The sequence below is a fragment of the Lathyrus oleraceus genome, chromosome 4 (assembly GCF_024323335.1).
Source record: "Lathyrus oleraceus cultivar Zhongwan6 chromosome 4, CAAS_Psat_ZW6_1.0, whole genome shotgun sequence".
Classification (NCBI taxonomy): domain Eukaryota; kingdom Viridiplantae; phylum Streptophyta; class Magnoliopsida; order Fabales; family Fabaceae; genus Lathyrus; species Lathyrus oleraceus.
The window spans coordinates 361,349,650-361,364,613 of NC_066582.1; the positions used below are offsets into that span (position 1 = coordinate 361,349,650).

General features: G+C 32.6%; 1 protein-coding gene and 1 non-coding gene across 4 annotated transcripts; both read left to right on the top strand.

The window, feature by feature from the left end:
• The first annotated feature begins 6,787 nt into the window (after positions 1 to 6,787).
• On the top strand, positions 6,788 to 14,919 carry LOC127075466 (uncharacterized). 3 transcript variants are annotated; one of them, XM_051016934.1, is made up of 10 exons: positions 6,788 to 7,031; positions 7,186 to 7,362; positions 7,462 to 9,953; positions 10,035 to 10,115; positions 11,970 to 12,122; positions 12,279 to 12,442; positions 12,680 to 12,827; positions 12,911 to 13,033; positions 13,720 to 13,807; positions 14,477 to 14,919. In XM_051016934.1, the coding sequence occupies exons 2-10, from the start codon at positions 7,200 to 7,202 to the stop codon at positions 14,668 to 14,670; spliced, it is 3,606 nt and encodes a 1,201-aa protein (XP_050872891.1). In that variant the 5' UTR covers positions 6,788 to 7,031; positions 7,186 to 7,199; the 3' UTR covers positions 14,671 to 14,919. The 3 variants fall into 3 exon arrangements, with proteins under 3 accessions (XP_050872891.1, XP_050872890.1, XP_050872889.1); XM_051016933.1 differs by having other exon boundaries at positions 7,169 to 9,953; XM_051016932.1 differs by having other exon boundaries at positions 7,186 to 9,953.
• On the top strand, positions 11,657 to 11,781 carry LOC127077624 (small nucleolar RNA snoR77). Its single transcript, XR_007787414.1, has one exon. It is a non-coding gene; the product is annotated as a small nucleolar RNA snoR77 (small nucleolar RNA).
• Positions 14,920 to 14,964: the final 45 nt, after the last annotated feature.

The window sequence follows — 14,964 nt, forward strand, 5'->3', positions numbered from 1 at the left end:
CCAACCTGGGAAAATGCCAATGAAGCAACACCCTTGATGATTTGCTCCAGACGTCACCTTGAAAAATAAGCAGGAAATCGCAAGACTCCTCAAAATTCGTTTCATCAGAACTGTGAGGTACGTCGAATGGTTGGCCAACATAGTGCCCGTTGTCATACCCTAAATTTTGCCCCGCATAAAGGAATTCATTTACATTTCAAGCATTTGTATTTATCAATTTGCATCCACTAATTGACATAAATTATTCCATTTTTTAAAATTTTATTTCATTAACATTTATTTAATTTTGATTATAATTTTTTCTATTTACCAATTCACATAAAAAAAACATGACCTTCATTCATAAGCATTCATATTCATAAATCATAACATTTTTTAATTTCATTTAATGGCATTTATTTAATTTTCATTAGAATTTTTTCTATTTACCAATTCACATAAAAAACATGACCTTCATTCATAAGCATTCATATTCATAAATCATTTCATTTTTTAATTTTATTTTAATGGCATTTATTTAATTTTCATTAAATTTTTTCTATTTTACCCATTCACATAAAAAATAGGATTCATTCATAAGCATTCATATTCACAAGTTATTCCATTTTAATTTCATTTTAATGATATTTATTTAATTTTTATTAGATTTTTTTTATTTACCAATTCACATAAAAAAAACATAATGTCATTCATACATTTGTTTTTTCATAAGTTTTCTATCGTACACTACATAGAATAATATCTTTGCATTTTTAAAAATTAGGTTCTTTTTGGTTTACCTTGGTTTTGCTTTAAAGATTTTAACAAAAGTTTTTAGGTTGGTTAATAGTGACAATAATATCATTTGACTTATAATTTGGGTTGAGTCAAAAGTAATAATCTTGATAATAATGTGTTTGCTTCTACCACTTTGGATTAAATAAATTGAACCACATAGTCATAATATTATATTTATGTTAAAAAGTGCAAATAATTACATTTTTTCTACTTTACAGTAACATTATATTTACATTAAAAAATATAAATAAGTGTAAATAAATTACATTCTTTTTTCTACTTTACAGTAATATTATACAAAAACAAATCAAATAGTGTCAAAAATAAAAAGGAGAAGAAAATAAATTGATATTGCTGTTAGGACTTTATGGCAGCATGCTCTGTCCTATTATGTTCAAACAATAAACAAGAAAAATGTTAAAAAAACAACAGGTGTATAGCAGAGTTACACTAAATCAGCAGGACACAATGTGTAAGTTTAATGAGGCACTTAGACTATTTTCTGGATTTTTGACGGTTTATGACTTCTACTTTCTTGAGATGCTTATGTGATGAAAAGCGGTAAAGTGCGGAAAGTAAAGAACACCACGATGTATAGTGGTTCCCCTCATAGATTGAGAGTACTCCACTCCCCTTTCAACACGAAAGAGAATTTTACTATAATGTTAGATTCCTAGACAAGACACCTTAAGGTCTTTCTATCTAATTCTACCACACCAAGAGCAATCCTCTTGGATTTACAATGTTTAAAGTCCAATCGAGACTCAATTTCTCACAAATGGACCTCTTGTATCCACACACCGGATAACAAGGATAACCCCTTACAAACTTATTTTTAACAATCCTAAAAATAAGTTGTAATAAAGAAATACAATTCTGATTTTTTTGTAGAAGATGAAATAGTTGGAATTTTGAAGTATATCAATTTATCAAATGATCTTCTCCTTTGTAACACTCAATTCTCACAATAATTATACAAGTGTTCTTTGTATGAAATGAAACTATGATGCTGAAAATGAAAGTTTATGCAAGGTTTCACTCTTAAGAAAATTTGGAAGAACACTTAAATTTGTTTGAGAGAATGTGTGTAAATGATTTGAAATTTTGCAAGGAGGTGAGTTTGAAATATGGAAAAATGAAGTTTATATATTGTCTAAACACCTCCTCAAATGGATGCAAATGCCCAAAGGATGCCATGGTTCATGGTAAAGAAAATAGAAAAGTTTCCATGAAGAGATGCATTTATTTTTGCCTCTGGGTCAGTGGTAATCGATTACCTTAATATGGGTAATCGGTTACTTGCATTCAACGTTCAAAAATATTTGAAATTTTCTCAGAGTAATCGGTTACCCCAAAAAGGATAATCAATTACTTGGTTCCAACGTTCAAAAATATTTGAAAATAACACAAAGTAATCAGTTATCATAAAGTGGATAATCGGTTACTTTGTCATAAATTTGAAAAATAGTTAAGAGAGTGAAATGTTATGATTTGTTTGATGCATAAAAAATACTTTCAATGATTATGGCATGAACAAAACCTGTTTTGAACACTTGTATAAATATCTAGAGATCAAGTATTATACCTTATCCATTTGAAAGACGATTCTTCATGCGTTTCATCAAGACTTGATCATATAGTTGAAATACTTCGTTCATGAGCTTGAATCTTGATCAATCCTTTTTGTTAATCGGTCTTAGCTTTGTAGCGAAGTTTGTCGTCATCAAAACATCTGAGAAGTCATGTCTTCACACAATGAAGCATCTCAGAAAGTTTCTCATTTTCATTACTATGAATGAATTCCAGCAACATCAAAAAAAAAACTATTACATTGATATAAAAGGAGGAAACAGTAAGGAAAAAGAGGAGGCGAGTGGCATAAAAATTACATAGACAGAAGAAAACCAGAATAAAAAAAAGGAGATCAGTAGCCAACATCTTCAAAATATTCCTCAAACCAAAGAACCACATACAACCCAAAAGATCAAAGAGTTACCTGAGGTATGCCTTATAAGAGTTTGGTTAAGAGGTATTTCATATCTGTAATGTAACTGTTTTATTTTCTTCTTCACTTGTGATTATTATTGAACTTTGTTTTGCATCCGGTTCTCATTGTCGGACTTGGTGCGGTTTGAATTTGATGACTAGTTCCATTTTTTTCCTTTTTCGTCCATTCTGACTTCACTCACTCCTAACGCTTGAAACGGACTCCGAATTTTTCTTCGATCTTTCTTTTGTTATTTCACCGGCTGAGCGTTGTTTTTACTTTCGTAATCGTGTTTGGTCCTCGCGAGTTCCCCACTGAATGATATTCAAATTGACGTTTGAATCTCCGAAATCGAGAAGTCAGTGCTGTGAAAACAGAAGAGGGGGTTTTGTGGAACCAAGCCGAGGATGGATTTATTTTCACGTACGGAGAGAGTGTTTGAGAGGGGAGAGGAGCATTTCGAAAAAGATTCCCTTTTGAGATGGGGGGAGGAAGGACGAAGAACGCAATGGCGTTCTTCATTTGTTCTGTTTTTCCAACTGTGTTTCCTTCATCTTTATTCAGGATTTGTTCATGTATGTGTTTGCAAGTCATGATTGTGGCAATTGGAAGACGGATGAGAAAGAGAGACACGCGACCGTTAGGGTTTTCTTCCAAGTGAAGAACCCTTTGTATATGAACTTTTTGCATTTGTGTAACCGATTACTCCTTATTGGATAATCGATTACCCTTCATATTTTTGCCCTCTTTACAAATTTTCATTTTGTGTAACCGATTACTCCATATTGGATAATCGATTATCCTTCATATTTTTGCCCCCTTTACAAATTTTCATTCTGTGTAACCGATTACTCCATATTGGATAATCGATTACCCTTCATATTTTTGCCCTCTTTACAAATTTTCATTCTGTGTAACCGATTATTCCATATTGGATAATCGATTACCCTTCATATTTTTACCCTCTTTACAAATTTTCATTATGTGTAACCGATTACTCCATATTGGATAATTAATTACCCTTTATATTTTTTCCCTCTTTACAAATTTTTATTCTGTGTAACCGATTACTCCATATTGGATAATCGATTACCCTTCATAAAACAAAAATAATATTTATATACGAGAAAAAAAATAAATGGTTGATTCAAATATTTTTATATACGAAAAAAATTGTATGCACGAGTTTATTATCTCTTTTAAAATCAATAAACTATTTTGGTTAATCAAATTTATCTTTTATTCATTTTATTTATATTATATTTTAGAAAAATTTATCTTTTATTCATTTTATTTATATTATATTTTAGAAACAAATGTGCGTACTACATCAGTAAAAGTGTATAAACTCATTAGGGGTGTACAAATGCCGAGTTATATGTAACCTGAATCTAGTCCTAGTATTAATTCAGGCCAATTTTATTTATCTAAACCATAAATATGTTAAAACCTAATGAAATTCTAGTCTAATAAGGACGGGACAAGGCAAAAACAACACTAGATTGGTCTGAAGACAAGTCACCAATACATACACTTTTTTAAAAATAATTAATTAATAATTATTTTAAAACATAAAACAAAAACAACATAACTTCTAAGATATACAAATCACATCTTACGAAAAATCCATTCCCCCTGAAACTTCAACACATAATTATGAAAACTTATTATCTTCCGATACTAAACAACAATTGTTTCCTAATATTAATAAAAAATCAATAGATAAAAAATTCATAAAATTAAAACTAGAATGTATTATTATATATTAAGGTAAATTCATTTCTCAAACGTGTTTCGTGAATAACGACAAGTGAGGCGGTGAGCGCCACCGTTGTCCGACTCTTTGCGATAAAGGGGAAATCAATTGAGTGAGAGTGAAAACGAAAAAAATATCAATAAACCTTAAAATTAGGTAGATAATTTCTTTTACACAGGAAACTTTTGAATGATTATACTTTACTAATGTGCGAGCAAGTGTTATAAAGTATTAATATAATACTATCAAATATATTTATCTTTATTTTAAGTGTGTTCCTATATTTTCTCCAAATTCTAGGGGTGTTCAAAACTGAACAAACCTAATAGAAAACCACAAACATAACAAAATGAAATCGAAAATCGCAAAAAATCGCATTTGGTTCGGATGTGTTTGGGTAATCTTTTAATAAAAATGCACAATTCGATTCAATTTGAGGTTTGTATTTTCAAAACCGAACTAAATCGAATCAAACTGCATTATGTTACAACCTAAATTTCACTTAACCCACATTCAACCCAAACCTAAACCTATTATGTCTTAACCTTATGATTACAAACAATTTTCTCTTCCTCACACTTAAGGTTTAGTTCCAACATTCTCAAATCTCTCTTAGTAGTATTATGTCTTCTTCGCCATACACATCTAACTTCTTATTCTCTAATCTCTACTATCTTATATTCTTCCTTTTTTACCTTCTTATTTTATGTAACTATTCTCTCTTCTAATTTCATTTTTATCGCATCTCTTATTTCTAATCTCTCATCTCTTATGTTATTTCTTTTTTATCTTCACTAATATATCATCTCCTCCATTTTTTTGGTTTCATTATAATATTTTTTTAAATTATTTTATATTTATTATTCAACTTTTTTCTTATCTGATTTTTACATATTAAATAAGAAGTTGTTGTCCAAATATGAAGGATTTTATTGTTATTTGTTAGTGTATGAATGACTAAATATAAAGTTATATTGTCATCTATATGTGTATGTATGACTCAATATTTTTTTTTGTAAAACATCAAATCAAATGAACCAAACTAAATCGTATTGGTTTGATTTGATTTAGTTCTATTTCTAAAAGACAATTGAACCAAACCAAACTACACATTTTTCTCTTGCGGTTTGATTGACTGTAGCTCAAAACCGCCAAAACCGCACTACGAACACCCAACCGAATTTTATCCATGTTTTTTTTGTGTGGATTGAGTCAAATCCGACATTATCTTTGGACCGAGATGAGTTACAAGAAAGCGCCGAATCTTGCACATTCCTAATTAACAACATGATTTTAATTGAGAGTAGATACTAATGTCCTTTGAAACTAGAGTAGATACTAAGCGAGAGTAGATACTAATGTCCTTTGAAACTAGAAAAACTCGATTTCAAACTTAATAAAAACAATTTTTTCTTATCAAATATGGACATATTTGAAAAGAAAGTTGCGTTACTGCATATGCATCAATAAAATAAATTTACTTTTTAATGCAGTCTAATGTTTCGATAATACATAAAATTGAAAAAGAGTACTTGTATAAATGATTAATATATATTCCCATCTAACTTAAAAACCTTTTTTTTATGTCATTATTATAAATAAAAAATAATTTTAAATCTTTGTCAATATTATAATTGACAATTTTAAAACTATGTTAATATATCATTGATTTAATTCAAAAAGATATATTTAGGGACAAATATAATAAATAACATATATTAACATAATAAAATAAAAAAAGTACAAACTCAAGTAAAAAAAAGAGAAAGATAGTCCACAAACACAATAAAAAAACATCAAACTATTCTTTCTTATGAAACAACTACAAATCAATAAATAATGAAAAAAAAGTAATGTTAGTTTGTGTTCCAAAAATATAAAATAAGAACTAAATGTAAAAATACTTTTTAAAATTTAATACATATTAATTTTATTTAAAAGCTTAAAATCATTTTTTTAATCCTTTTTTCCAATACAAAATTTTGTATTTATAAATTTCTTAAGATGTACGTGCGTGCATCTAAGGAACAAATTAACATTAAAATTAAATTCTTCAAAACAACAAACCTCATTTAAAAGAAACTTAACAAAAACCACCACCACCTAAGAGTGGAGCACTAATAAATTTTAGTAAGATATTTTAATAAATTTTAATCTTATTTGAAAAAAAAAGAAAAAAAAAACTGTTTTAATTATTTTTTTAATTAGTAATATTTAGCAATGATATGTACTAGTAAAAACATGGTTAGATGAAAATATTATAAAGAGAGAATCAGTAGAATACTCCTACAAGGCAGTTACGGAAAAGCGGCGCAGAAAGAAACAGAGGAATTTTAGAGAGAGAGAAAATTCCCCATTGTTTTAGAGAGAGAAAGTGAAAGTGCCGTCATTTTCCGGGAAAGATAGCGTGATGGGGCAAAGTAATAGAGATTCTAAAGGGGTGATTTTGTTTCTCGACTGAAATCGGTGTTTGCTTTTGTCTCTCATCTTCGACCATTGTGTTACCATCAGGTACAAAGATTCATTTTCTTGTTCCGTTACATATTGTAAATGTTGTTAAGGGTTTATGCTTTTACGTCAAACTTGAAATGTTATTAATTATGTTTTGGTGATTCAAGGTTAGAGAACCCTAAGTTGATTATTTTTAGTACTCATTTTGTTGTAGAGAAAAAATATGGCATGATGGAACAATCAAGATTTCACAATCAGATTCCTTACAATACCATGGAACCTAGAAATGAGCATGGATCTCAGTCAGTAATGCAGGACTATCTGGACACCGTGTATGCTAATAGAACACAATCGGACCTTAAACCAGTACTCAATTATTCAATACAGACTGGTGAGGAATTTGCTCTTGAATTTATGAGAGACAGGCTAAATCTCAAGAACCCTGCATTTACAAATCTCCCTCATTCCAATTCAACTAATGGCATTGTAGGCATCACTCATGCAGGGTTTCCGAATGGTTCAACAGAGTTTAACAGCCAAACTACATGGTTACATGGGTCACCACCAAAAACTTTGTTGAATCAAGAGAATGCTCAATTTCGGCAAGGGTATGGTTCTTACGCTGCTTCCGATACCTCATCAAAGATCATCAAGTGTCTTTGTAGTTTTGGTGGTAGAATATTACCAAGACCAAGTGATGGGAAACTAAGGTATGTGGGGGGTCAGACACGTATTCTTCGTCTCAGAAAGGACATATCTTGGCCGGAGCTTAGGCGGAGAGCATTGTTAATCTACAATCTCGTTCATATACTCAAGTATCAACTTCCTGGGGAAGATCTTGATGCTTTGGTATCTGTCTCATCTGATGAGGATTTGCAGAATATGATGGAGGAGTATAACCTTATAGAAGATAGAGAACCCCCACAAAAGCTTAGGATTTTTTTGTTCTCAATGACTGATTTAGAAGATGCTCACTTCGCTCTTAGTACCATTGGTGAGGATTCTGAAGTCCAGTATGTTGTTGCTGTTAATGGTATGGACTTGGGATCAAGAAACACCTCAACCCCACTTGGTGTCAGCATTTCAAACGATGACATACATACATTTATCAGAAAAACCATCGAAAGGGAGACTAGTAATGTTTCTGTAGAGTCTATAGGTGTCAAGAATGCTCCCTTGACTAACAAATCTGACACTCCATTACCTACCCAGTCTTCCCAGCAAGGATTACCAACGTCTATAGGTGTTAGGAATGCTCCATTGACTAACAAATATGACACTCCATTGGCTACCCAGTCTTCACGGCAAGCATTACCAACATCTATTGGCGTCAGGAATGCTCCTTTGACTGCCAAATCTGACACTCCATTGGCTACCCAGTCATCACATCAAGTATTACCGACATCTTCAAATGCTTATGAAACTGATCAGCTGACTTATGGTGACCAAATGGTGCAAGCTGCGGAAATTAGTCGTCAATATCCTGTTCATAACCCTGTGGTTAGAGAGACCCCTATTTCTCTGGCTCCTCATCTTTTGAACAATCAACCAGGGATTCTGAATGAAGACCATCCTCCTAGTGGAGTACACGTACAAAAATCCGAACTATCTACCTTGCAGGTGAAAACAGTAAGTGATAATTCAAGCAAACAAGGGAGTGACCATGGCGACGTTCTATCCTTAGAAATCCCATCCCCCTCTCTGTTTCAGCCCATTGATGGTTACTTGAAAAAGAACGGTCCTGAAGCATCAGCTGCAGTTACCATGCTTGAGGGGCATCTACCTTCGTTCCCTTGCACAAAAAAAGTTCAGCACCAGGACTGTAAAGATGCTTCTTCTACATCTAGCAGTTCATTTGCTCCTAATTATGTTGATTCCCACTCCAATGCAATTGATTTGAGTTCTCTTCATCCCCCTCCAGTTCCTAAAAGAATTTACTATTCAGAAAGAACTCCGAGGGAGCAAGTAGAGGTCCTGAATCGGTCCTCAAAGTCAGATGATACACACAGCCCGCAGTTTGATGTGTCAGATTTGCTTTCTGATACCAAGCCAGAGGATCCAGTAACAGAATCTGGTGACAACTTGCATCATGGTAATCTGTTAGATCCAGATGACAAATCAAGTATTTCAGCAAAGCCCTTTCCAGAAGATGACCATACCATTGACAATGGGTTTGCTGGCCATCAAATGAATAAACCGTTGCTTGATACAAACAGTGAGATAAAGTCAAACCTGTCTGAGCACATCGATCCCGAGTTGAAGCAAGTCTTGCTGAGTAATGAAGGAATCAAAGACGTCGAAACTAATGATAATCATATCAAGCCCTTGTTTGATGAGGCCGAAACTAAATATGGTAAATCCGATCTACCTGCTGTTCACCATGTTTCTTCTGTTGAGCGCCTTGATGTTATTGCATCCAATCTTCCAGAGGTTGATTGGGGTGAGGCCTATGGTAAGGAATGTAATGATAACCCTGTGGTGCAAGAACTACCTGCTTCCTTAGCTGGGAATATAACCAAAGGTGTTTCTCAAGATTTTCCCCCTCCTAATGTTTCCAAGCAAATACCAGGTGACATTCTAATTGATATCGATGATCGATTTCCCCGTGAATTGCTTTCTGATATGTACTCTAAAGCAATACTTGAGGAAGACCCCTCCAATCCGCATCCACTATCCACAGATGGAGTAGGCTATAGTGTAAATATGGAAAATCATGAACCTAAAAGTTGGTCATATTTTGGAAAGCTGGCACAAGGGCTTGACAATGTTTCTCTTATTGATCAAGATCATCTTGGTTTTTCACATCATGTTACACCTCTAACAACTGATAGAGTTCCTCTAGATCGTGAGGATTCCAACCTCAATTTAGATGAAGAAGATCAGGACTTACATAGAAGGATTGAAACAGAAACCCATGCTCTGAAGTCCAACTATGATCAATCCCAACTTACTGACACCAAAAGTATGCAGTTTGAATACGAGGTATGATTTTAATTATTTTTTACTTCAGTATCTGTCCAGATATGCTTTTCCGCTGACAATAGTTCTTATGCTTTAACTTAGGATGACAAGTTTGAAACCAAAAACTGTAATCTTTCTCCACTTGGTCCTTCTTCAGGAGGTTTTGATATCAGTTCTGTGCAGGTAAAGTCTGATTCTTTCCCTTGAACATTCTTATTTGATTGGGTTTTCTTCTCTGTAGAAATTCCTGATCTACTTTGATAATGCACTAAGTATGCCTTTTCACTTTTCATGTTGTTGAACAGGCACAAGTAGGATAGGATATGATTTACAAATATAATAACAATTTTTTAGAAAAAAAAAGGATATGAGTATGGCGGCAATATTTAAATGTGTATAAACATTTTAAAGATTATATTCGATATTTCTATTTATCTTTTAAAGTATCAATTGCACTACTACTAGAATATTTGTTGTTTTATATTATTACTTGCAAAAAACTATGTTTGCATTGAAAACTCTTCAAAGATAAATTATGAAAATTTACGTAAAATATATTTCTTTTAAAGAACTGGACCTATTTATAATATTGAAAAGAAGATGCAAAGTAACTTTCAATTTGTCAAGAATTGCATTACATTTTATCTCCGTGTCTTTTCCAACTTCACATGTTCACACTGTCTCTGCAACACACCCTAAGACCATTGCTTTCTATCCTCTAAATGAATTAGTAGTAGTTGGTTTCATCTTTAAAGATAAATTATGAAAATTTACGTAAAAGATATTTCTTTTAAAGAACTGGACCTATTTATAATATTGAAAAGAAGATGCAAAGTAACTTTCAATTTGTCAAGAATTGCATTACATTTTATCTCCGTGTCTTTTCCAACTTCACATGTTCACACTGTCTCTGCAACACACCCTAAGACCATTGCTTTCTATTCTCTAAATGAATTAGTAGTAGTTGGTTTCATCTTATCATTGCTATGTTTTGAAATTTTCATCCCAAAACAAGGTATAGAAGCACCAAACATAACTCTCAGTTGGGTTTTAAATACTTAAACTTTTGCAATGTCTGACGGGGTCTGTCAAAATGCCTTTGAACATGGATTTAAATATAAGAGTGCTGTGGCAAAATGTGCAATGGTGTGAGGCCAAACATGGTATTTGTAAGGAGTTTCACTGCACTTTTTTTGTTGTTGTTTTGATTATTGGAATGCAGTCTAACATATATATTCTATTATGTGTAGTACTGTTTCCGTGAGATTTTTTGATTTCTAACATATAGATTCACAATGACTGGTCAACTTTGTATAGACAACCCAATCATGCTCATGAGACTTGTGTTTCATAGGGTTAACAAGCAGCACAGTCTCAGTTGTAGTTCCAAAAGTAAAATGTCTTAGATCGATTCTGTTTTAAGGTTTCATTTGATTCACACTAAGTTTTTTTTCCCAATTCAGTTAGATAGATTCTGTAAGGGTTTGGAGTTTGGCTCTTTGGCTTTATAAACACGTGCCTTAGAGATGAATGCAGCATCCAATACCAAAAATTAATCAACTTTTCACCAATTTTTGCAATGAAGTGTATTTTTATAAGTCTTGTAGATCTCTTTGGCATGATTGAGACATTGTTTTGGTCCAAATAATTATGTAACTATTTTTTTAGATTGCGAAAATTGGAGAATTTTATAGATGCAAATTGAAATTATCGAGCAGTGATTCAGGAAGCCTAATTGCTACAATTAATGCATTAAATGGCATGAGAGGTCTTTAACTGCTCATAAATCAAATGCTATTAAGAATTGCTGAGATTTTTCTCTGAAGCTGGTTTAGTAAGCTAGTAGGCCCAAGCACATTGCTGATGATGTTTTAGACTACTATCCTCGCATTTGACGTTGTGATGTTTATGCTAGTAGTATGATTGATCTGTTTTATATTTTTTTATGAACTTCACAGATTCCATATAATACTATGTTTGAATGTTTACCTGAATATCTTTAGCTTGTTTGTTTTATTGTTTTGATGCAATTGGTAGGTCATTAAGAATGAAGATCTTGAAGAGTTAAAGGAACTGGGATCTGGTACATTTGGGACTGTTTATCATGGAAAATGGAGAGGAACAGATGTTGCTATCAAAAGAATAAAGAAGAGTTGCTTCACTGGTCGATCATCTGAGCAAGAGAGACTGGTAATTTGTCATTCAATGTCTGTTTGATTGCTTGTGCTATTTTCTTTCCTTTAAAATTAAATAGAGAATGTTCTTATTGTTAACATATTAGAAAGTTATGTAATGATAAGCTATATATTTTGAGGCAAGTAAATTTATATTTGCATCTTTTCTCAGACTGCAGAGTTCTGGCGAGAAGCTGACATTCTTTCAAAGCTTCATCATCCAAATGTGGTTGCATTTTACGGTGTGGTACAGGATGGACCAGGAGGAACGATGGCTACTGTTACAGAATTCATGGTGGATGGTTCTCTTAGGCATGTATTACTTCAAAAGGATAGGTAATGCATTTAAAAAGAAATTTTCATTTCTATTACCGTGTAGCACTACTACTACAAAATCAACATTTACAAGTGGATCAAATTTGATGAAAACTTGTTTTTATAGTAAACCTTTTTATATTAGATGGAAGGCATCACTATGTAAAGTTTATTGTCTCTGCAAAAATGTTTAAGTGATGAATATGATGTCTTGTTTACTGATGAGTATTCTTATGAATCTGAACATGATATTTTTAGGTGTCTTGATCGCCGCAAAAAGCTGATAATTGCAATGGACGCAGCTTTTGGAATGGAATATTTACACTCAAAAAACATTGTGCATTTCGACTTAAAATGCGACAATTTGCTTGTAAACTTGAAAGATCCTTTGCGGCCAATATGCAAGGTATTTGTACTGGTGTAATCTTCTATGAACTTGATGTGTCACATTTTTCGGTGTTAAAAAGAAACATAAAATTTCTTTCCCAGGTTGGTGATTTTGGCTTGTCAAAAATTAAGCGAAATACCTTGATTACTGGTGGTGTGCGGGGCACTCTACCTTGGATGGCACCAGAGCTGCTGGATGGATGCAGCAGCAAGGTCTCAGAAAAGGTAATCTTTTAAGTTATCTATAATCAAATGGTTTTCTCCAATCTATATCTACTAGGGAAATTTGAAATGAGAAATGATATTTTAACATCATCTTTTAGGTGTCCAACACCGTATTTGTATACGGTGTAGATATGATTTCATTTTTAAATAGTTTTTTCTCTTTCTAAGTGTCAAATTAATAGTTATAAATGATGTATTTTTATACGGTGTCAAACTTTAGATATTCAAATAACACTATTCATTTGAAATTATCTCAAATCCACTTTTTATGAGACATTTTTCACTTCCTCATAATTGTATCGACTCTCTTGATTTTGGAATTTCTTTCATTTCATATAGCCACAAAACTCTATAACACTCGTAACTTTTGGAAACATAATAATGTTCATTTACTCAATTTTGGAAATATAATTATGTTCATTTTACTCAAATTCTCGAAACACAATTATCTTAAGTTACTCAAATTTTGAAATATAATTAGGTTCATTTGACCATTTTTAAATTTTGCACATTCAAATTTTCCTATTCCATTTTATTACCGATGTAAACCTATGTTCATATGTTATATTTGGACTTTGCCTCTAAAAAAAACTGGCAAGGGAAGTCTTATTTTGTTTTCCATGTCTGTTTTGCCTTCTTGCCTGGTTGCTGCTATTGATTGCTCGATTTGCATTTTGATCTTGTAGGTTGACGTGTTCTCCTTTGGCATAGTTTTATGGGAAATTTTAACTGGTGAGGAGCCATATGCCAATATGCTCTATGGTGCAATTATAGGTAATATATTGTGCTCTCATGCTTGCCTTTTTATTTTATGTTGAAGAATAATTTGATTTTGTAGTCTTTTGCATCATCTTTAAATGGTTTCCTCTATATTGAAGCAACAACACATTAGATGGTAGAATAAAGTCATTCTGTGTTCATTTTTCTTTTTCCTTCGTTTTACTCAAAAAAATGGATGGAGGGAAACTAAAGAAACAAAAATAGAGCATTCTCTCATGTTTTAATTGGATTGGAAAAAAGGAGAATAAAGAGCACAATTTAGAGTCTGTGATGTGTGAAGAGCAAAGTAGTCAATAACGGTGCTTTAGCATGGAACAATGCCAGATGCTAACCTCTATGGGAAGAGCCTAGTGCTGCAGAACACTATAGGGTAAGTAGCGGGATAGCATAATGGAGTGGTTCCCGGCTCAGAGCGATTATGGGTTTTGGGTTATTTGTTTAATTATTATCAAATAGTGGTCACCACTTTTGGGCCTGGCTGCTTCACGCTTTTGGGACCGGCTGCTTTATGCTGCCATCCGGGATTGACTACTCTGGTGAAGTTTATCATTTCTCATATACCAGCAAGTCAATATAAGAAATCAATCATTCAGCTAGTCTATTTTATTATAGCCGTTGAAGTTAGTATTAGTTTTCATTAATATTTGTCTCCTCTGCATGCAGGTGGGATTGTAACTGACAAATTGAGGCCAACCATTCCAAGCAACTGTGATCTCGAATGGAGAACACTGATGGAACAATGTTGGGCGAAAGATCCTGTAGTTAGGCCTTCCTTCACAGAAATTGCAAGTCGGTTGCGCATAATGTCCGAAGCCGCAAGTCAAACAAAGCCACAGGGAAACAAACCATCTAAATGAGTCGAAGATAGCATTATTATCGCTATTCAAGATGTCAAATTTAATTTATTTAATGGTACTCCAAGGAATTTAGTTATACCAGGGCTCTTGCTAACCTTTAGGTTTTGATATTTTTTTCCTTCTAATAGATTAGAACTATACATAACAATCTAATACTATTGTAGGTAAAGTACTTGTATACCAATGCTTCAAAACACGTGCAAAGTTGTCATTTCATTTCTGATTGCTCTATCTTATTTTTATGATTCACTTAGAATGGGTAATAGATTAATACATCTCTATTTATATGATAGT